At 49.2% G+C, this 21,664-nt stretch overlaps 2 protein-coding genes across 2 annotated transcripts in view; both read left to right on the top strand.

Annotated features, from left to right (window-relative positions):
* Nucleotides 1-1,095: 1,095 nt before the first annotated feature.
* Nucleotides 1,096-2,787, top strand: ZG16 (zymogen granule protein 16). Its single transcript, XM_021700399.2, has 3 exons — nucleotides 1,096-1,154; nucleotides 1,327-1,459; nucleotides 2,368-2,787. The coding sequence occupies exons 1-3, from the start codon at nucleotides 1,100-1,102 to the stop codon at nucleotides 2,681-2,683; spliced, it is 504 nt and encodes a 167-aa protein (XP_021556074.1). The 5' UTR covers nucleotides 1,096-1,099; the 3' UTR covers nucleotides 2,684-2,787.
* Nucleotides 2,788-8,077: 5,290 nt separating this feature from the next.
* The window catches only part of LOC110589862 (kinesin-like protein KIF22), a 17,415-nt gene continuing 3,828 nt past the window's right edge, over nucleotides 8,078-21,664 (top strand). Inside the window, exons 1-12 of the mRNA XM_044915276.1 lie at nucleotides 8,078-8,135; nucleotides 14,339-14,534; nucleotides 15,850-15,977; nucleotides 16,068-16,222; nucleotides 16,446-16,655; nucleotides 16,737-16,967; nucleotides 17,106-17,259; nucleotides 17,371-17,506; nucleotides 19,373-19,541; nucleotides 20,060-20,228; nucleotides 20,623-20,690; nucleotides 21,394-21,606. Of these exons, the coding sequence (XP_044771211.1) occupies nucleotides 8,078-8,135; nucleotides 14,339-14,534; nucleotides 15,850-15,977; nucleotides 16,068-16,222; nucleotides 16,446-16,655; nucleotides 16,737-16,967; nucleotides 17,106-17,259; nucleotides 17,371-17,506; nucleotides 19,373-19,541; nucleotides 20,060-20,228; nucleotides 20,623-20,690; nucleotides 21,394-21,606 (1,887 nt within the window). The remainder of the gene's footprint in view (nucleotides 8,136-14,338; nucleotides 14,535-15,849; nucleotides 15,978-16,067; nucleotides 16,223-16,445; nucleotides 16,656-16,736; nucleotides 16,968-17,105; nucleotides 17,260-17,370; nucleotides 17,507-19,372; nucleotides 19,542-20,059; nucleotides 20,229-20,622; nucleotides 20,691-21,393; nucleotides 21,607-21,664) is intronic.

Below are 21,664 nucleotides of genomic sequence, written 5' to 3'. Positions count from 1 at the left end.
GGGGGGAGAGGCAGGATAAGAAGTTCCAGACCCTGCCTAACAACCGATCCTAAGAGATTGATCATATTTGCTCAGGAAGTGAGGTTCACACGATAAAGAGCAGGGGGAGGGCTTGGACCTGGTATAAAAGATCTGAAAGTTTCAGGGGGGTTACTTTGCACTTGAAACTGCCAGGTGAGGGGTGACAGAGGCCTGAGCTAACGGGTGACAGGGATGGCTGGGTTTGAGTTAGGGGGAATTCAAGCTGAGCTGGACAGGAAACTGCCTGGATTGAGCAGCAGGGGAGACCTGTGTGTCAGCTAACTGGGGCATCTGCATCTGAGTAAGGTGCAAAGATATCTGGGTCTCGGTGGAAGGACTGGGGATGCCTGGGATGCTCGGGGGCATCAATGTGGCAGGATTTGTGTTAGTGGAGAAAGAATGACACATAGAGCAGACATCTGGTATCTACTATCTTGAGCTGGTCCAAACTCCTTCTGCAATCTCTCAGTCTATCCACCTCCGCCTGAACTACTCTGAAGCTGGTGGTCTCGTCTATCATCACCTCCACTCCCCCGGTGACACAGAGACGCAGCTCTAAAATGCTCCTTTCCTTCTGATCAGAGACCAGCGCGAAGCTAAGAATTTGAACTCTGCCCCAGATGTCCCCCAAGCCAGGCCAGTCCATCACAGGCAGATTTCAGTTAGGTTTTGCTCAGACTCCTGGTTTGGGAAACTCAACCATCTCTATGATTTGGAGATGGTCTCCACTTCTTTGCAAACTCGTTTCCTGCTTTGTGCCAGGAGGGAACAGGACTTAACACAGCTTGGTCCAGATAGAGGGTTAGGATCGATCTTCTGATCTGGGATGGAAGAAGGGAGTTGGCTACCTCCAGACCAGGGAGGACAGAGAGGTTAAGGACACAGAAGATAGACTTCTAGGAGCAGGACCAGAGACTAGGGAAAATCCTTTCTAAACCCAAGACTGGGTCAGTTAGGTCTCAGTTGAAGGACAAAGAAGGCTGAGTCTCAACTGAGGTCAGGGATGCCTGGCTAAATGAAGTCCAGAGGAAAAAGGCTAACCCTTGACTTCCTCCTTTCTTTCCACTTCAGCGCTAGGATGTTGACCATTGCTCTTCTTGCCCTTCTCTGCGCATCAGCCTCGGCCAGTGCCAGTAAGTGAGAAGCCAGGAGCCCAGAACTAGCATCATGGGAAGGCAGCCTCCTTCACTGCTGGTGGCCAAGCTGGCTTGGAGTGGTGGGCACTGAGTCGTGGGAGGTATAGGGATGGTGGGGAGAAACTGAGCTCTTGAGATTTCCCCCTCCAACTCCTACTGTCCCCTCCAGTTCAGGCTAGGTCCTCCTCCTACAATGGAGAGTATGGAGGCGGTGGAGGGCAGCGATTCTCCCATTCTGGTTACCAGCTGGAAGGTCCCATCACCGCCATCCGTATCCGGGTCAACAGATACTACATCGTAGGGTAAGATTCCTTGTGTTTCTCTGGGTTTGGGGATCCCCTCTGATCTTGCTAAACTGGAAAGTTCTCAGTCACTTTGGGTTACGTCTGTTCCAGTCAGCAAGTTGCAATGATAATATGTGAGAGTGGTTAGAAGACTGAGATCTGAGTCCAGTGCTGCTACAGGCCCAAGCACACGCAACCTCGGGCAAATCCTATACCATAGCTGTTCAGGCGCCTGGAAGGTGGCTGGTTTGGCCCCATCCAAGGTCTAAGGCCCCTCTGGCATCCTCCATCTTTGCTGATGCGTCTTCTAAAAATGTGTATCCTTCCGATCCTGGACTATATCCTGGGACAACAAAGTCTCTGCCCTCATGAGAACCTTCCAGAAAGATCCCTCTGCTCCTTTCACATGGGGTGGGGTGTGTGTGTGGGGGGGGGGGGGCGGCACAGCAGGAATCTAGATTTCTTTTTTTGAAGATTTTATTTATTTATTTGACAGAGAGATAGAGAGCACAAGTAGGCAGAGAGGCAGGCAGAGGGAGAGGGAGAAGCAGGCTCCCTGCCGAGCAGGGAGCCCGATGCGGGACTCGATCCCATCATGACCTGAGCCGAAGGCAGCCGCTTAACCGACTGAGCCACCCAGGCGCCCCAAGGAATCTAGATTTCAAAATCAAGCTCCAGCACTGGTCTGGTCTGGGTGACTCTGGCTAAGTGACTTTTCCTTTCTGAGCCTATGTGTTTGTCGGCAAAATGAGTTGAAGTTCCCTGTATGATCTCAAGGGCTCACTCATCCCTCACACACTGTGGGATTGGCAGGAGGCCTGTCACCCGTCACCAGTTTGCAGGTCTCGGCGGGTACGCCAAGGGGTCCTGAATTCGGATCACCCCACTCAGCGTCGGTCTTCCTTCCCTCCCTGCCCGGCCTCTAGGCTCCAGGTCCGTTATGGCAAGGTGTGGAGCGACTACGTGGGCGGCACCCAGGGAGACCTGGAGGAGATCGTCCTGCACCCTGGGGAGTCAGTGATCCAGGTGTCCGGCAAGTACAAGTACTACGTGAGGCAGCTGGTCTTCGTGACTGACAAGGGCCGCTACCTGCCTTTTGGGAAAAACAAAGGCACGAGTTTCAATGCTGTCCCCTTGTACCCCCACACTGTGCTTCGATTCATCAGTGGTCGCGCTGGCTCCCTCATCAACGCCATCGGCCTGCACTGGGATGTCTACCCCAGTGACTGTGGCAGTTGCTGAGCCTCAGCTCCGTCCCAGGCCGGGCACCGCAAGGGGGTGTGAGAACCTCTTTACCATGAACCTCATCCACATGGCTCAATAAAAAAGCTAAAAGGACATAGCTACCACTTGTGTCTGTGGGGGTATGCCGCTGGGATCTGCCTCCTGGCTCTGCTTCTGGACGTGCGAAGCTCGTTTCTGCTTATCTGTCGGACGGACGTCATTCTGGGGAAGAGTGGGAGGGAGAGAGAGAGAGGTGCAAAAGTCTTGGGCTTTTCTTCATAATTTATCAAGAGGAGATAAGATTCGGGCTTGTACCGACTCTTTTCTTCAAGGATAGCTCCTGAGACTGTTTACCCAAACTGGTGTTCTGAGGCTGGGGTTAAGGCCTAGCTGTGGCTCATTGCCAAACCCCCAGATGTTCCACTCTCTCACCCTTCCCTCCCCTTGAGATAGTGCCTCTCCACCAAAAGGCTCTTGACCTTAACTCACTTGCTGTCCCTGGGCCATTTTCCTTTGTTGTTTCCCAGAATCCACCTGACTCCCAAAGCATGGCCTACGTTTGTGTCAAGGACACAATTGCACCCAAGGGATTGACAAAGATTTATAAGGAAGTCATTTTTTTTCTGGGATAAGTAGGGAAAATGGATTGAAGGTGAAGCAGGGTAATAGTTAAGAGAATAGGTCTAGATCAGTGATGATGGATATCTGAACAAAGGCAACAATGTGAGGAAGAGAAGAGAGGGAGGAATTTGAGAGATTCAAGGGGGAGGGTGGACTCAGAACTTGATAAATGAACGCATGAAGGTGCGTGAAGGAGGAAAGTCTGGAAGAACTACCATGTTTAGTATCGGCAACTGGGAAGAGTTGGATCCTCTCTAAGATGAGGAGTACAAGGAAAAATTAGCCTTGTTTTTAAATTAATTAATTTTTGGGGGGGGGGAAGGGCAGAGGAAGAGGAAGAGAGAATATTAAGCAGGCTCTATGCCCAGTGTGGGGCCTGACACAGGGCTTGATCTCACAACCCCGAGATCAAGAGTCGCATGCTCCACCGACTGAGCCAACCAGGCGACCCCTATAGATAAAGGGACTTATTGCAAAGAATTGGCTCCACAACTGTGGAGGCGGGTGAGGCAAGTCTAAAATCTGGAGGGCAGGCTGGCCATCTGGAAACTCGAGGGCAGGAGGGCGTGCTGCAGTCCATGGGTGGAACTTCTTCTTCCTCAGGGAAACCCCAGTTTTGTTCTTTTGCTTCCTTGTAAATTAATGTATTATATCATCAAATGTTACACTTTTAGTAACTTAATTTTCTTAAAAATTTTTTCCAGCTTTATTGAAGTATAATTGACAAATAAAATTCTAATATTTTTGAAGTGTACGACGTGATGATTTGATATGTATACCTGGTGAAAGGACTCCCACAATCAAGTTACTTAACACACCCATTACCTCACAGTTACCTTAAAAAAATTTTTTTGAAGAATAATTGACATAGAATATTGTATTAGTTTCAGGTATACAACATGGTGATTTACTATTTAAATACATTATGAAGTGGTTGGGGCGCCTGGGTGGCACAGTCAGTTAAGTGTCCAACTCTTGGTTTCGGCTCAGGCTGTGGTCTCAGGGTTGTGAGATCAAGCCCCGCGTTGGGCTCCATGTTCAGCAGACTCTGTTCCTCCCCCCTGCTCATGCTTGAACGCTCTCTCAAATAAATAAACAAATAAATAAATAAATAAAATCTTAAAAAAATTGTTACAATATTATTAACTATATTCCCTACGCTGTATATTATATCCTCATATCTTATTTATTTATTTATTTTTAAAGATTTTATTTATTTATTTGAGAGAGAGAAAGAACATACAAGCAAGGGGGAAGGGCAGAGGGAGAGGGAGAAGCAGACTCCCCACAGAGCAGGGAACCCAATGCAGGGCTCGATCCCAGGACCCTGGGATCATGACCCGAGCCAAAGGCAGACACTTAACTGGCTAAACCACCCAGGCACCTCCCATATCTTATTTTATCAATAGGTACCCTTAAAAAAATTTTTTTTTGTGTGAGAATGCTTAAGATCTACTATGTTAGCAAATCGCAATCATACAATACAGTATTTTCAACTACAGTCACCATGCAACACAGTGGAAAGTCTGTACCCTTCTACTAACATGTCCCCATTTCCCATACTTCCCAGATTTTGGCAACCACATTCTACTGTTTCTATGTGTTCAACTTTTTTTTTTTTTTTTAAGTAATCTCTACTCTGAAGGTTGGTCTTGAACTTACCACCCTGAGATCAAGAGTGGCGTGCCCTACCAACGGAGCCAGTCAAGAGCCCCCGGGTTCAACAGCAACACCTAGGTTAGTTTTGATTGAATGCTCAACTACAGCCCAGCCAGACATATAAACTAGCTGTTGCACCTGAGAAAACCTAGGAGGGCTGGGGGTGGGGAGTTAGGACAATAGCAGGCAGTGAAGGAGTTTGCTGACCAAAATCAGATAAAATGATTACTGAGGAATGCAGGGAACTTAGCTATTAGCTACTAGATGTCATAGTGAGTTGACAGAGTACAGCCCAGGGACTTGGGAAAGCTAAGTCCTACCTTTGCACAGCTACATGGTCTCATTCAAATCTCTTAACCTCTCTGGGTTTCAATCACCCATCTGTAAAATGAGCTTCTCTGGGTCACACGCTCTCTAAGATGTATTGAAATGATCTCATACATCTAGAAATCTAATTTCTAAGACTTTACTGTTACATGAAAACAACTGGCCTCATTGTGCAGTGGTTGAATGCTATATAGGGATAATTGAGCTATGTGTATGAAGAAGGTGGCCTGGAACAGAGGCATGCCTGAGGTCTCCTCAAGTAGGGAGTGCTCTGGAACATGCCTGGAATGAAGGGCCCAAAGGCCCACAAGCTACAAAGAGAGCCCACAACTCCTCTGATGGCAACCTGGAGTTGAAAGGCAATCTCTCAAAAAGAACACTCCTCCCTTCCCCCACCACCCACCCAGCCTCCGCCAGCTAGGGGCGCCTGGCTGGCTCAGTTGGTAGAACATGGGACTCTTGATCTTGGGGTTGTAAGTTCGAGCCCAGGTCAGGTGTAGAAATTACTTTAAAAAAAAAAAAGGCCTCCTCAAGACCCTCCCTACAGGAGGTCACCAAATTAACCAAATTAACTGGGTGATATAGAACTATGACTGTTTCCTCATGTGGATCACCAGGAACTCCACAGAGGCTGGTACTGAGTCCTCAAGCTTCCACTGCAGAAGGTAGCAGGGAAAGAGCCATTTTAAGTAAACAGCGCCAGGCATCTGGAGCATTCCCAAGAATAGAGAAGCCTGAATCTGCACAAGCTGATGCAGTCACCCAGGAGACAGCAAAGGTCAAATCCCTAAACTACAACCACCAACAGAACCATTTCTGGCAGGTATCTTACCAAGTATCTGGGGACTGGCAACAAATATGAAAATATGAAGAGCCCTTCCTGAAGTGTGGGGAAGACCAAGCTGCCAATCGTCTTAAGTCCGTGGTTTCCCAAGTGTGGTCCAAGAAACTCTGGAGGCTACTGAGACACCTTAGGGGGAGGGTCTGCAAGGCCAAAACTATTTTCATAATAAAACTAAGATGCCATTTGCCTTTTCCCCTTGCATCCTTTCTTGAGTATATGGTGGAGTTTTCAAGAAGCTATATGACATATTGATATCACAACATCCTGAATGCAGAAGCAAATAGGAGAATACAGCTATTTTCCCTTAAGCCAGGCATTATATTCATAAAAATGTAAAACAGTGCCACTCTTCTTACTATATATATATTTTTTTGCTTTGGAAAAGTTATTTTTAAAATTAAAATGTTATTTATATTATATGTAATGGGTTTGTTATTGTAATTTTTTGAGAATTTAAATGGAGATATAATTCACACAACATAAAATTTACCATTTTTAAGTGTACACTTCAGTGGTTTTCAGTTCACTATGTATATTCACTATGTAGTGCAACTATCACACTAATTCCAGAACATTTCTATCACCCAAAAAGAAACTCCATACCTAACAGCCATAGTCCCAATTCACCAACCCTTCACCAAGCCTGGATCTACCTTCTGTCTCGATGGATTTGTTACTACAATTTTGAAGTGCATTAATAAATATTTTTAATTTGTTTTAATTTCTAATACAGTAACTATTGAATAGACACAACCCACAACCCATATAAACAAAAGATCTTTGGGGCTTCAACTTTTTTTTTTAAGATCTGTTCATTATTTTTTTAAGTAATCTCTATCCCCAACATGGGGCTCAAATTTACAACCCCGAGATCAAGAGTTGCATGCTCTACCGACTGGGCCAGCCAGGCACGCTTGGAGCCTCACTTTTTAAGAATGTAAAAGGATTCCAGGGCCAAAAAATTTGAGAACCACTGGTCTAACACTTGTTTTGTTTTTTAATAGGTTGGACATAATCTCTAAACCAGGGCCCTACCAGGAGCTCAAAGATGGGATATTCATCCCTGGTTAAGCTTCCAGAAGGGACAGGTAACTACTTCACAGACCGGTGAACCACAGGACATTGGGTGGGTGGAACCGTGGGTGAAGTTGACAAGGTAAAAGACTGAACACGCCTTTAACGCCCACTCCGATGTGTTGAGTTACAAAGTAAGGAACATCTGAGCTGGTCTCCCGGGCTCAGATTTGACATAAGAGGGCACATATGTAACCTGGCATCTGCACCTCACATGGCGGATTTGGGCTCAGCAAGACGTGAGTGCACCATGACTGTCTACATCCAGACAGCGTGGTCCAGACCTACAGGAGTGACACAAGTGACCAGAAGGTAAAGCACCCCGTTGACTGAAACTGAGTTCAAGTCCTGAAATCCACAAGAACGACCACCCCACCCCACAGGGCGCGAAACAACCCGAGGCAAGAAACTGCAGAAAGTGAAGCTCACTTAGAATATTCAATTCAAGGAAATTTTGGGGGGAAATCTATTGAATCTCTGCTTGATTCGTACCAAAATTCATGGTTGAGGGGGGAAAAGGAGGCGAAAAGTCTGCACTTACGCAAATCTTTGCTTGGAAACCCGAAAGCCAGAAGGTACGGGGAGTGCAGTGCCCAGCCGCGCCCAGCAGCTCGTCCGACGGCCACCGCCGCCCGTGCCTTCGGCACCAGCGTTCGAGCGGGGCGCGGGCCGCGAGGTCCACGGCTGGGTGGCCAACCTGCGCGCATGCGTCCTCCGCCACGGGACACTTTCTTGCAGGTCCCTGAGGCGAACCCTAGAGGGCGGGATAGTTGCGAGCCACCAGCAGGGGCTTCCGGCGGCGAGTAGCCGTGATTGGTGGAGCCCAGGACAGGGGGCGGGGCACCGGGAAATTCGAATGGGAGAGGCGGGCCAACGGAGGGAGTGGAATGGACGCGGGGGGCACGGCGCAGCGGAGGCGACGCGAGATGGCGGCGACGATCTCAGGTATGCGAGCCCGGCCTGGGCGGGGCGCCGAAGTCTGGAGGCTGGTGGAGTAATGCGCCGGAGTCTGGTCCGGGTTCCGCGGGTTGTCGGGGAGAGGCCGAAATGGCGCGGGGGCGGGGAGGGGAAGGTGGGAGTGTGGGAGTCCCGAGCTGGTCAGCCCCCCTCGCTCTTTCCTGCTCACTGTTTCCAGCTCTCCGCGCGGGTCAGTGGACCGAGTTAAGAGCCGGTTCCGACACTAGAGCTTTGTTTGAGCCTAGCGCACTTTTCCTCTGTGAGCTTCAGTTTCTCTGTGGAATGGGGACAGTGACCCCATCTCGGGAGATGACGTGAGTAATCGAGCGAAAAGTAGCTGACACTTAACCGTAAGGACCAAAAGAAAGGAGCTGGATGCGCGTTTTGGGGGAAGGGTTCTGTGTATGACTTACTGTTTGGGTGAGGCGAGATCCCTGGGAGATGCAGGAGGGCAGGCCGAAGTTCAGACCGGCCGCTGCTGGGTGTGAGTTGACAGCCTAAGATGTGCGGAGAGCACGCACCAGGGAAATAAGGGAGTGTTTGCTTTCGCTCTAGCCGTGCAAGTCAATGCTGTCTTAGGGTTGAAAGGCTCTTGGGACGTTCGGAATCTTGTATGTGAGTATTTGTTTACATATGTCTCTGCTCTCTTCCTGTACACTGAGTTCTGGTCAGTGATTATGGTGGGCACCATAGTAATTGATTTGAGTGTCCTGCTGTTTGTCAGGCCCTGTAGAGAAACAGAGCTATTTAGCAGAATGTCAAACACATGTTGAGCCCTTGCTAGGTGCCAGGCACAGTTGTAAGCACTTTATGGTGAGGAATCATTTAATCATCACACAATGCTGTGACGTGGTTGGCTGTTATTGTCCCTGTTTTACAGATGAGGAGACTGAGGCTTAGATGGGTTAAATAGCTTGCTCAGAGTTGACACGACTAGTAAATATTGGGGTCTGAATTTGCACTCAGGCAGTCCTACTCTAGATCCCCTGCTCTTAACCGTTATGCCCAAGCAGCTGATGTTGTTGCTTTTGGAGCACAACCTCCCCTCACCTTTCCAAGGCTCACTGTGTCTGGTGCATAGTAAATATCATAAAAATGCTTGAGTGAATGTTGATCCTTCCCCAAATGAGCTTATAATCTGTTCAAGAGATAATCATATAAATATATAATATCATGGAAGGCAATGAGAGATATGTATAAACTGCTTTAGAGAGTGCAAAATCTGAAGGCAGACGACTGAGCCCCCAAGTGATTTCTTATTTATGATGTATGAAGAGGCCAATGACGCTGTCTTTGGCTCAGTTTCCTCATGAATAAAAGAAGAGTTAGGGACACCTGGGTGACTCAGTCAGTTGGGCGTCTGCCTTCGGCTCAGGTCATGATCCCAGGGTCTTGGGATCCAGTCCTGCATCTGGCTCCTTGTTCAGTGGGGAGCCTGCTTCTCCCTCTCCCTCTGCCTGCTGCTCCGCCTGGTTGTGCTCTCGCTCTCTCACCAATAAATAGAATCTTAAAAAAAAAGAAAAAAGGACAGGTGGGGTTTGACGTACCTGAGAACCGTGTCAGGGGAGGTGTCAGGGCAGCAGCTGGGCACTTGGATCCTAAGTTTGAGAGCGAGCTATAGTTTGGAGGTGTGGATTAGGAGTCATCAGCTTTAAGATAGTGATTAAAGCCAAGAAAGCCGGGGACCATGCCCATGAAATGAATCAGAGTATAGTTCTCAACGAGGGGCGATTTTGTTCCCCGTGGAGACATTTGTAATATCTGGGGACTTTTTTGGTTGTTACAGGTATGGGGGGGGGCTGTGGCCCACGGAATGCTACCGGCATATGTGTCCTAAACAGCCTACAACACACCGGACAGCCTTATTACAAAGAATTGTCCAGCCCAAGATAATAGTGCCAAAGTTGAGCAACCCTGTGCTAGAGAGAGGATAGAAGGAGCCTAGGAAAAACATTTAAGACGGGCAGAAACTTAGACGGGGTGAGCAGAGAGCTGTTTCCCTCAGCTCTCTGGCATGGAAGCTAGGGGAAAGTCTATTTATCAACAGAAAGCACATCAAGGGTGTTGGATCTTGCTGGGAAGTCAAATAGGATGGGGGTCGGCATGTCTACTGGATTTAGCAGTAAGGAGGTCATTGGTGACCCTGCAGAATGGTGAGGGCGGAAGTGAGCTGATACTTGGAGGAGTGAGTAGCAAGAGTGAAGGAACGTAGTAACAATAGCTAACATTTACTGAGCCCCTGCGGCCAGCCACTGAGCCAAACATTGTATGTACATTCTTTCTGTGGCTCCTCACAATCTTACGAGGGTAGATACTGTTACAAAGAGAAACTGAGGCTCAGAGAGGTTAAGAAGGCTTCCCAAGGTCACACAGCTGGTAGGTGGAACTTGTCTCTGACTCCAAGGCCCATGGGGTTGCATACAAAAAGGAGGGGCCGAGGAGGACTGGGAGGCCATATAATGAACTTTGGAGTTAGACCTTCATTGGAAGCTCTGTCACATCGCTTCTCGGCCTTTTGGCTAAGATCAAGTGTGGAAGCTCTGTCACTAGCAGCTGTTGACCACAGGCAAGTTAGCCAACCTCTCTATACTGAGGCTTCCACATTTGGAAAATGAAGGATGAATACCAAATAAAACATTTACTGAGCTTTTACCGATGTGCCAAATGCACATTCTGAGCACTTTTACATCAATTCTTTTTTTTTTTTTTTTTTTTTTAAAGATTTTATTTATTTATTCATGACAGACAGAGAGAGAGAGGCAGAGGGAGAAGCAGGCTCCCGAGGAGCAGGGAGCCCGATGCGGGACTCGATCCCAGGACCTTGAGATCATGACCCGAGCCGAAGGCAGACGCCCAACCATCTGAGCCACCCAGGTGCCCATCAATTCTTTATTTACTGCCTTAACAACCCAGTGAGGACGTATTTTTATTTATTCCCATTTTACAGGTGTGGAAATTGAGGCACAGGAATAGACCATCATTTCCCCCAGTTTATTCAGTTAGTTGTTAAGTGGCAGAGCTGGGATTTGAACCTAGGCCATCTTACCTTGAGTAATGAACCTACTCACTGTATGCCAGTTACTGCGTTGGCATTTTACATGTTACTTCTTTTGATTCTCATTAAGCCTTTCCAAGGCCCACCTCACCCCATTTTATAGACAAAGAAACCAGGGCACATGGATGTTAAGTCATTTGCCCAAGGTCACAATCTAATAAGTATTAGAGCTGGAATTTAAATTCAGCTCTGTCTGACATGAGTCTACACTCTTTCTACATTACCATAGACTTCCCCTTCCCCCTTAAACTTCCTTAGATGCATCTGTATCTGCCCTCTTTCTCTGCCCCTACACACATTTTTGACAAGTCCGTGCACCTTAATTTTCTCACCTGCATGGTTACGTCTGCAGGTTTCTATTGACTTGCTACTGACTTTCATGATTCATGATTCATGAAGATCAAGTGAAAACTCGATGCCCAAGTGCCTTGTAAACCATAACATGGAATTATTGGCTTCGTTTGTCAGATGAAGGAGCAGAGGCCCAGTTCTTGTAGGCCATCTGCTTATGGGTATGCCTTACTATGTGTAAAATTCTCAGCAGGGGTCATCTTGTCCACCTTTTTGTCTTGCTGTTTCTGCGTTGGCCACATACCAGCCTTTTGCCTTATATGAGGCCTATGGTCCTGACGACTAGCTGCTACCACTAGCAAATGGGGAGAGTCAGAGCTGCCAAGAACCTTCCCAGGTTGTATGTAATAGGCAATATGGCATCCTCATTGAAAGCAGATTTTTGGAGGCCAAGAGATCTAAGTTAGAATTCTGCTGTTAGGGGCACCTAACACTCGGTTGAGTGTCCAACTCTTGGTTTTGGCCCAGGCCGAGATCTCACGGTTGTGGATCGTGTCCTGCTTTGGGCTCTGTGCTTAGTGCGGAGTCTGCTTCAGATTCTTTCTCCCGCTCCCTCCCGCTCACTCATTCTCTCTCTCTCTCTTAAATGAATAAGTAAAAAATCTTTTTTTTTTTTTTAAAGATTTTATTTATTTATTTGACAGAGAGAGACACAGCGAGAGAGGGAACACAAGCAGGGGGAGTGGGAGAGGGAGAAGCAGGCCTCGCATGGAGCAGGGAGCCCGATGTGGGGCTCGATCCCAGGACCCTGGGATTATGACCTGAGCCAAAGGCATACGCCCAATGACTGAGCCACCCAGGCACCCCAAATAAATAAAATATCTTAAAAAAAAAAAAAATTCTGCTGTTAGCTGTGAGCTACAGTGTGGTATCCTCCAACATAAAATAGAAAAATACCCTCCTAAGATATTTTTCAGCTCATTCAGTCTCACGAAAATAGACTTGTTGTTAAATTTTTATTTATTTTTTTGACTAATCCCTACACCCAGTGTGGGGCTTGAACTTGTGACCCCAAGATCAAGAGTTGCATGTTCTACTGACTGAGCCCGCCAGGTGCCCCAAACAGACTTTTTTATAAAAGTTTTATCTTGTGGGGCGCCTGGGTGGCTCGGTCGTTAAGCGTCTGCCTTCAGCTCAGGTCATGATCCTGGGGTCCTGGGATCGAGCCCCGCATCGGGCTCCCTGCTCCGTGGGAAGCCTGCTTCTCCCTCTCCCGCTCCCCCTGCTTGTGTTTCCTCTCTCGCTGTGTCTCTCTCTGTCAAATAAATAAATAAAATCTTAAAAAAAAAAAGTTTTATCTTGTGTTTTCTGATAAAATATTCATAATCTTTTTTTTTTTTAATGACTTAGATTTAATTATTGGAAGCAAACCAAACAGAAAGCTTACACTAGAGAAGGATTGCATGTTAATGCCTTTTGCACACTGAGCTGGGACAAAAGGGACTGGGGGCTGCCTCTCAACCTTACTCCCTTGAAACGAAGATGTCCACAGTGTTATTTATTTATTTATTTTTAATGCAAACATTACAGCATTACATAACTGGGTAACATAGAAAAGAAACCTTCATAATCCCCATCAAGAGAAAACCATCATTAACAGTTTTGTGTGTATACACACTTAAACATGTAAGTATGTGTTGTAAACCTCAGGTAAGAAATAGAAGCACAGAAAAGTCAGGCAGTTCATGGACTGGTTTTGGGTGGGGGCAAATGTCAACTCTTTTAATCCTTACAACAACCCCGGAAGATGCTGGTCTACAATACCTTTGCAATCCAAAGCGTGTCCCACCAGCAGCATCCACATCATCTGGCAGTTAGTTAGAAATGCAGAATATTAAAAAAAAGCTCAGGCATCATTCCAGGCACTGAAGCAAAATCTGCATTTTTTTTTTTAATGTAAAGATTTTTATTTATTTGTGTGTGAGAGAGAGAGCACAAGCAGGGAAAGTGGCAGGCAGAGGGAGAAGCAGGCTCCCTGTTGAGCAAGGAACCCGATGTGGGACTTGATCTCAGGACCCTGAGATCATGACCTGAGTGGAAGGCAGATGTTTAATCGACTGAGCCACGCAGGCGTCCCGAAATCTGCATTTTAACAAGATCTTCCAGGTCATTGGTGTAAACCTGACAACCTTCACCCCACTGGACCTACTTGTAGAGCAAGGAAGGAACTGGGGCCAAGCTTAGGGACACCCACAATACAGCCAGGGTGGAAGGAGTTTCCCTGAAATGAGCTGGGGGCCTCTGGCCCTCCCAAGGTGTCCCCTTGGACCTCAGCCTCCACTTCCAATCCATCTTCCCTGCCCCTCTGTCAAGGGCATGAGGGTCTCTAATCTACTTAAGATGCTGGGGTTTTGTTTTGTTTTTAGGCTCTGCTTATTCTTTTGAGGAGCAAAAGGACAAAGTGTGGGCTCTGAAACAAGATGTAATGGGCACAGGCCCCAGGTATAACATACTGAGGTGCTCAGAAGAGCTGCCGCACGTCCATGAGCTTCCTCATTGGTAAAATGGCACGAGTAGAACCTACCTCAGGGACACCGTGAAGATTAAAGTATGCCTGACATGTAGTCGGTGCTTAATAAATGTTAATGTTTGCTAAGTATATGATATGGTTTGCAGTCCCCGACCTGTATATAATCTCTCTCCTCCAATCTCCGACCGTCCTCCGGGCAAGCTGTTATTCATCCTTGAGAGCTCAGCTGTATCAAGTAGCTCTTCCTGCAAGACGCCTACCGTTCCCTCTGTGCTACCACCGTATTTCATGCCTCAAAACTTACCTTCTCTCTAGGAGCTGGTCGCTGTCGGCTAAGCAAGGTGGGGGCTGGCCGGCGCCCGCCTCCAGCTCGAGTAAGGGTGGCTGTGCGGCTGCGGCCATTTGTGGATGGGACAGATGGAGCAGGTGATCCCCCTTGTGTGCGGGGCCTGGACAGCTGTTCCCTAGAGATTGCCAACTGGAGGAATCACCAGGAGACTCTCAAATACCAGTAAGGTTCAGGCCACTCTGCCCTCCCGCCCTTCTCCTCTCGCCTAGGCCTGCTCACATTAGCACTGCCCCCACATGGTTTCTCAGATGTGCCTCTTCAGGATCCTTCCTTAGCATAGCTTTGTTCCTCACACCTTCATTTGGTCTTTCAGAAACGTTCCTGGGTGCCCACTGTGACAGGTCGTCTGTAAGATACTTGGGGGAAGGCTGAAGGCTGAACCCAACACGGTACTGTTCACAGTCTCATGGGGGAAATAGGCACAAAGATGGGAAGGGGAAGGAGTAGCAAAGGTGAGCAGGGAAGCCCCAACTAGGGTCAGGGGAGGTGTGGGAAGGGTTGGAGGAACACAGACCAGCCAGCCAACCCAGGCTGCAGGTGGGTGGTGTGAGAGAAGACCATCCAGATTTGGGGACAGAACTCAAAGGTTCAGCTACTTTAAAACCCCATCGGAGATCAGACTCCTTGGCCTGTCATTCGAGGCTGGGGGGGTGGCAAACTACGGCCTGCAGGTCAAATCTGGCCAGGAGTCTTTTTTGTACTAAAAGCTCTAGTGGAACAATCATTCATTTACATACTGTCTATGGCTGCTTTCCGACTGTAATGATGGAGGTGAATAGCTGCACAAGGAATCCTATGGCTCACCAGGCCTAAAATATTTACTCTCTGGCTCTTTACAGAAAATCTTTAACAACCTCATTCTAGGCCCTTGGCAGTTTGACTTGTTTCTTTCCAGCCTCATTCCCCCAACACAATCCCCTTAAAACACTCATCTCTGCTGTGGCCTCAGCCGCGGCTTCTCCGGAGTGCGGAGAGTGGACCGCAGGTGTGTGGAGTCTCATCTCGTCGTCGGCAGCATCCTCTGCTCCGTTCTGGTGTACAGATACTACTTTCCACGTGTACTGTGTCGGGGAAAAAGATCAGGAAGCCTTGCCCTTTCACACCATGCCTTGTCTGGTGGCTAGTTTTGATACTCGGAATATCTTTCTTTTCTCTCTCTGGCAAAATCCTCTTTCCTCAAGCAGAATCAGTTACTCTTTCTAGTGTGTCCTCCTCTTCTTTTCCTGAATCACAGAAAAGTATAGGTATCTTTCTGTCCCACCAGACTACAGAACTGCCCAGAGCAGGGTATCAGACTCATCTCTGTATTCCTAACACCAGTACGGGGACTGGGGCAGAACAGGTGTTCATTGGATGCTTTCTGAGGTCTTTATGCAAGAAAAGCGATAGAGACTCTTAAATCCGAGGCCAGTATTATTACCCTCTAAATCTGGGGGAGGATGGAACCCTCCACTGATTCCTTTTTTCCTGCCTGCAGGTTTGATGCCTTCTATGGGGAGAAGAGCTCTCAGCAGGACATCTATGCAGGATCAGTGCAGCCCATCCTAAGGCACTTGCTGGAAGGACAGAATGCCAGTGTGCTTGCTTATGGGCCCACGGGGGCAGGTGAGGGAGCCAGATAGGGAACAGCTATGGGTCCGAGAGGGCTCAAGAGTGGGGAGGAAGATCTCACAGCGATCTTCACTCTTTCCCCAGGGAAGACGCACACAATGCTGGGCAGCCCAGAGCAACCTGGAGTGATTCCCCGGGCTCTCATGGACCTCCTACAGCTCACAAGGGAGGAGGGCGGCGAGGGCCGGCCATGGGCTCTCTCTGTCACTATGTCCTACTTAGAGATCTACCAGGAAAAGGTGAGGCCCCACTCTGGTTGGGAAGGGGAGAGACAAAGGGCAAACAAAATAAGATCCAGTTCTTGACCGTGAAGCTCTGCCCTAGCAAGGAGGCAAGAGCTGGACAGACAGAGGTCGGGGGAGCAGATGGTATACCTCGGACAGTCCAGCAGAGGAGACTGATGCCCCGGAAGTAAGCAGCCTGTGTCTGGAGAACTGGCCCTATCTCTCCCTGCTCCAACAGGTATTAGACCTCTTGGACCCTGCATCAGGAGACCTGGTGATCCGAGAAGACTGTCGGGGAAACATCCTGATTCCGGGCCTCACGCAGAAGCCCATCACTAGCTTTGCTGATTTTGAGCGGCACTTCCTGCCAGCTAGTAGAAATCGGACTGTAGGAGCCACCCGGCTCAACCAGCGCTCCTCCCGCAGTCATGCTGTGCTCCTGGTTAAGGTGAGGCCTGCTGATGGGGGGAGGAGCCGGGAAGCCCCTAGAGGCTGAACTAAGCTTGGGGGCCCTTGCTCTTAACCCCAGGTGGATCAGCGGGAACGTCTGGCCCCATTTCGCCAGCGGGAGGGTAAACTCTACCTGATTGACTTGGCTGGCTCCGAGGACAACCGGCGCACGGGTAACAAGGGTCTGCGGCTGAAGGAAAGCGGAGCCATCAACTCCTCCCTCTTTGTACTGGGCAAGGTGGTGGATGCGCTGAACCAGGGCCTCCCTCGTGTGCCTTACCGGGACAGCAAGCTCACTCGCCTGTTGCAGGTCAGGCCACCCATCTCAGGATGAAAAGGGGCTGGAGAAGGAGGTTCTCCGGTGTGCCGGGAGGCTGGGGAACTGCAGTCGAGGAATGGAAACGTGAGGCTTCTGATCTGCCTATCCTGCCCAATCCCCATCCCTCAGGATTCTCTGGGTGGCTCAGCCCACAGCATCCTCATTGCCAACATTGCTCCTGAGAGACGCTTCTACCTAGATACAGTCTCTGCACTCAACTTTGCTGCCAGGTCCAAGGAGGTGATCAACCGACCTTTTACCAATGAGAGTCTGCAGCTTCGTGGTGAGGACTGGGGTTGGCCAGAGTGCAAAGGGCAGATCTGGATAACTGGAGAGAGTGCTGAAGCTGCCTAGCATCAGCACAGAGGCTGACCCGCCCCCACATCTTTCCTAGTCTTGGCACCCGTTAAACTGTCCCAGAAAGAACTGCTTGGCCTGTCAGAGGCAAAGAGAGCCCGCGGCCCTGAAGAAGAGGAGATTGGGAGTCCTGAGCCCCCAGCAGCTCCAGCCTCCGCCTCCCAGGAACTCAGGTGAGCAGATGGGGAGGGGCTTGGGTAATGTCCCCTTTGCTGTCGTGTCTGGGTTAGGTGCAGAGAGTAGTGGGTTTAGCCTGTCAGATCTTTGAGCTGCAAATTTGTTCCTCTCTCATTGAATTCACCCCAAATCCTACTCTACTGAATTCACTGGAAGTGCTAAGCTTAATCTCTAGCCCTGGTGCTGCTGCCCAGGGCCTGAAGGAAGCCTCCTCCTTGAGTTCCTAGCCCCTCCCTTTTCATTTTACAACCCTTTTAGGCAGTCAGCAGAACCTCGCATTTGGGGGCAGCTGTTTCAAGGATGAGCACTTTAACTTCTGGCTCAAGGAGTAATCTGGATCAGGTCTTTCAGGTCTAGAGGATAAGAGCAAAGCAGAGATAAGAGATGAAGAGCTATGTCTCCCTGAGACCTCTCAGTGTGTGCATTAGAGTCCAGCGTCTCCATGACTCTATAAGGAACCTGTTGCTGTCCTAACTTTGCTTCTAACCTCATTCCAAAGTCTCTAAACTAAGTCCCTTCTGTGTGTGCAGCCTCTCTCTCTCTGGTTCTGATAACCCCATCTCATGGCCCACGATGCATGAATCCTTAGGTCACTGCTATTTAGTGGTCTTGCTTTCTATGTCTGGCCACCGGGCCCCCCCTAATTCTAGGGAGCCAGCTGCAGTTTTACTTTTGCCCGGTTTCTACCCAAGCCCAAAAAAAGCCTTTCTAAACTGTGTAAATCTGAAGACCAGTGAACAGAGGTGACCTGAGGAGATCAAGGATTAGTACATACTCTGCCCCGGGCGGTGGGGGAACGACACTGCTGGAGTTGAGGATGAATGGCATACAGGAAAGGGTGTTTGCTTAGAACTCCATCTCAATCTTGTCCTTCTCAAGCTGTCAGCAGTCCCTTCTCCTATGTGCATAAGCTTAGAGAAACATACACCCCGCACATGTGTGTTACATGTGAACAGGCAAAGTCTCTGCCAGACAGGCACCCTGGGTAAGCTCAGAGATGGGGTATGTCAGACCTAGTCAGATCCTGACCTCAGGTGGCTCAGGTTTCAGGAAGGGAAAGAAGACAAGAACATCAGTAGATGATGCAGGGTAGGTAGGACAGGGTGTGGTAAGGAAGGAGTTGCTGCTTCTGTGAGAGCCAGGAAGGACTGACCTCTAGTGTTCACCCATATTTTATGATCCTGCTCTTCCTAGGCACTTGCACACAAGGAACAGGGCAGTCACTGTCCTTGAGGAGCTAGTTCACAGTATAGGAAGGAAGATACAGTCAAGTTGGGGTTCATGAGAAAGGTGGTATCAAGTTGACTTTCCAGACGGAAGAAACAAATGTTAGGCATTGTCATGCTCAGATTAAGTCAGGACTCAGCTCCAAGAGGGCTTTCCTACTGTCCGTGGGAAGAAGGCTTGGCATTTGAGGTCCTCAGTGGCTTTCAAAGCCCTGCTGAAAATGACCTCTGTGAATCTTTCCCCATCTGCTCTTCCAAAGAAACCAGCACACAACCCTTGCTTTCACCTTCTCACAGTCTCTGCCTTTCCGTTCAGACTGTGAGTGCCTACAGGGCAGGGCGGGGCAGTGTCTTAGAGCCTGAACACTTGGAACTCAGGTGCGCATGAAGTGCTTGTTCTCATCGGATCTCCTGGCATTCCTGAGAGGTTACCTGGGCAAGTAGTGATGGATCCGCATTCACCTGATGAAGCACTGCACCCGGAGAGTCTGGTTGACTTGCTCAGGGTTGCCCAGCAAGTTAACACCAGAGTCTGGAACCACAGAATACAACTGAAGGCATCATGAGGGGAATCCTGCTGCTGTGGAGAGGGTGATGAGAGAAGGACTAAGTGCGGAGTAACCTTTGTCTGCTCAGTCCCCTACAGAAGCTAAGTAGCATGGACCCCGCTGTGCTGGAGCGCCTCCTAAGCTTGGACCGTCTGCTGGGCTCCCAGGCGAGCCAGGGGACCCATGGGCTAAACACCCCAAGGCGAGAGCGGATGGTGCTCATGAAAACAATGGAGGAAAAGGATTTGGAGATTGAGGTCAGTGTTGGGGAGGTGGGGGCTGGGATTCCTACTGGCCTTGAGAAGCAATCTGAGCATCTTCAGATAGGGAAAGGCACCGGAAGGCTGGACCAGCATCCAGTTTTTACCTAACACTGGAATCCCTGTTCTGTGGCTGGTGCTTAAATGTCCTTAATGTGGCTGGACTTTGAAAAATGACTGAGGTCAGCTTTGAGGAGGTGGGGGGGTGGAAATCCAGGTGAAAGGAACAAATGTAAGACCTTGTCATTTCCTAAAACCCAAATTAAGCTAGGACTTTCTGCCTGAATAGTCCCTTTCCTTCAGCGTTTCACAAAGGGGCCTGTTCCACCTCTGAGCAGTCCCGATCATGAGAAAGCCCCTAATTATGCTCTCGTTGTCTCCCGGTAGCTTCTCTCCTTGGTCCTCACCCTGCCAGGTAGGGCCTCAGAGCCCTGCACTCACTTTCCTAACCCACCTCCTTCATGCTGCCTGAAAGTTTGTTCTGGGTCACATGTCTCTCTCATCCTTTCCAACAGAGGCTTAAGATGAAGCAAAAAGAACTGGAAGCCAAGGTTCTGGCCCAGGAGGCTGTGGACCCAAAGGATAAAGAGAACTCGTCTCCCACAATGCTCCGACCGCTTGCCCGCCGCACAGTCACCGTAGCGAAGCCCCTCAAAAAGGCTGTGGTGATGCCCCTACAACTGAGTAAGTTCAGCTGTGGGGGCCAGGAGGGCCCACATGACAGATCCTGGAAAGGTGGGAGGTGTTCGGAGCAGCTTTCATCATGTCACTCATGTGCTCCCACCATATTGCAACCCCAGGGAGGGGGTGGTGGTGAGGACGGTCTGAAATAGAGCTCGGGTGCTCTGTGATCAGGCACTTAGTACGGCGGGGGCCGACTGACCGGGGCAGGACTGATTACTGTGCAATAACAGGTGAGACTACTTGCAAATACAGGTGTAAGAAAGGTCATATGGAAACAACAAAAGAAGAGGTTCACTTGGGCTGGAGGGGAACCGGGGAATCAGAAATAGAACCAAGTGAGGGCAGGTGAAAAGTAGCCTCTGCCGTGATTCCGGTTCACAAGTGTTGCCTTCAGTTCAGGAGCAGGCGGCGTCCCCAAGTGCTGAGATCCATATCCTGAAGAAGAAAGGCCGGAAGAGAAAGGTGAGAGCAGCTGACGCTTGAGCTACATCTGGAGCAGAGAAGTAAGGGTAGTGAGCACTGATGGGAAGAGCACTAGCCATGGAGTTAAAACACCAGCTATTTACAAGTTGCCTACCCTCTGAATGTGGAGATACCTCACAGGGCATTTAGGATGAAATGCAGTACGTACCTAGCAGAGAGGGTATCCATCACCTGTTACTTGCCTTTCTTTCTGGTGGCTCTCACCCTCAGCAGCTACTACGTACAGTGTGTAGCCTGAGTCCCACTCCACAAACTTAAGAGCCCACTTTGGGAAACATGACCTAAGCACTCAAGAAATGAAACAACACTGGAAGAATTACCTAAAAACTGATGATGTGGTGGGGGCGTGGCTGTCATTTATTCTTCTGTGTGCCTTCCTAGGAGTGAAAGAGAGCTTATTCATTCCTTTTTAGAGAGGAGACAAATTTAAGTTCATTAACTCATTTGATCTTCACAACAACTACTACCACTCTTTCACAAGTCGGATAAAATGAGAGTCAGCCCAGAGAGTGACTCGAGACAAGGGTTTTTGGACAGACACTTGAGGGAAAGAGAGGCTAGGGAGGGCGGGGAGGTAGCTGCTGTTAGGCTCCTATTCTTGGCAGAGGAGTCTAAAGCAGTTTGCTGCCACCGGCTGAATAGCAAACTCTGTTTCTGTCACTCACCTCCCCCTGCCTCATAGCTGGAGTCCCTGGATGCCTCAGAGCCAGAGGAGAAGGCTGAGGACTGCTGGGAGCTACAGATCAGCCCGGAGCTACTGGCCCATGGGCGCCAAAAAATACTAGATCTGCTGAACGAAGGCTCTGCCCGGGATCTGCGCAGCCTGCAGCGCATTGGCCAAAAGAAGGCCCAGCTCATCGTGGGCTGGAGGGAGCTCCACGGCCCCTTTAGCCAGGTAATGGCCCAGGGAGGGCGGCCCTGGAATGGACTTGGGGGGGGGGGGGGGGGGGGGG

Source organism: Neomonachus schauinslandi, chromosome 5 (genome assembly GCF_002201575.2).
Source record: "Neomonachus schauinslandi chromosome 5, ASM220157v2, whole genome shotgun sequence".
NCBI lineage: Eukaryota > Metazoa > Chordata > Mammalia > Carnivora > Phocidae > Neomonachus > Neomonachus schauinslandi.
The sequence above is the reverse complement of the archived record's forward strand: the minus strand, read 5'-3'. Positions and strand labels throughout refer to the sequence as shown.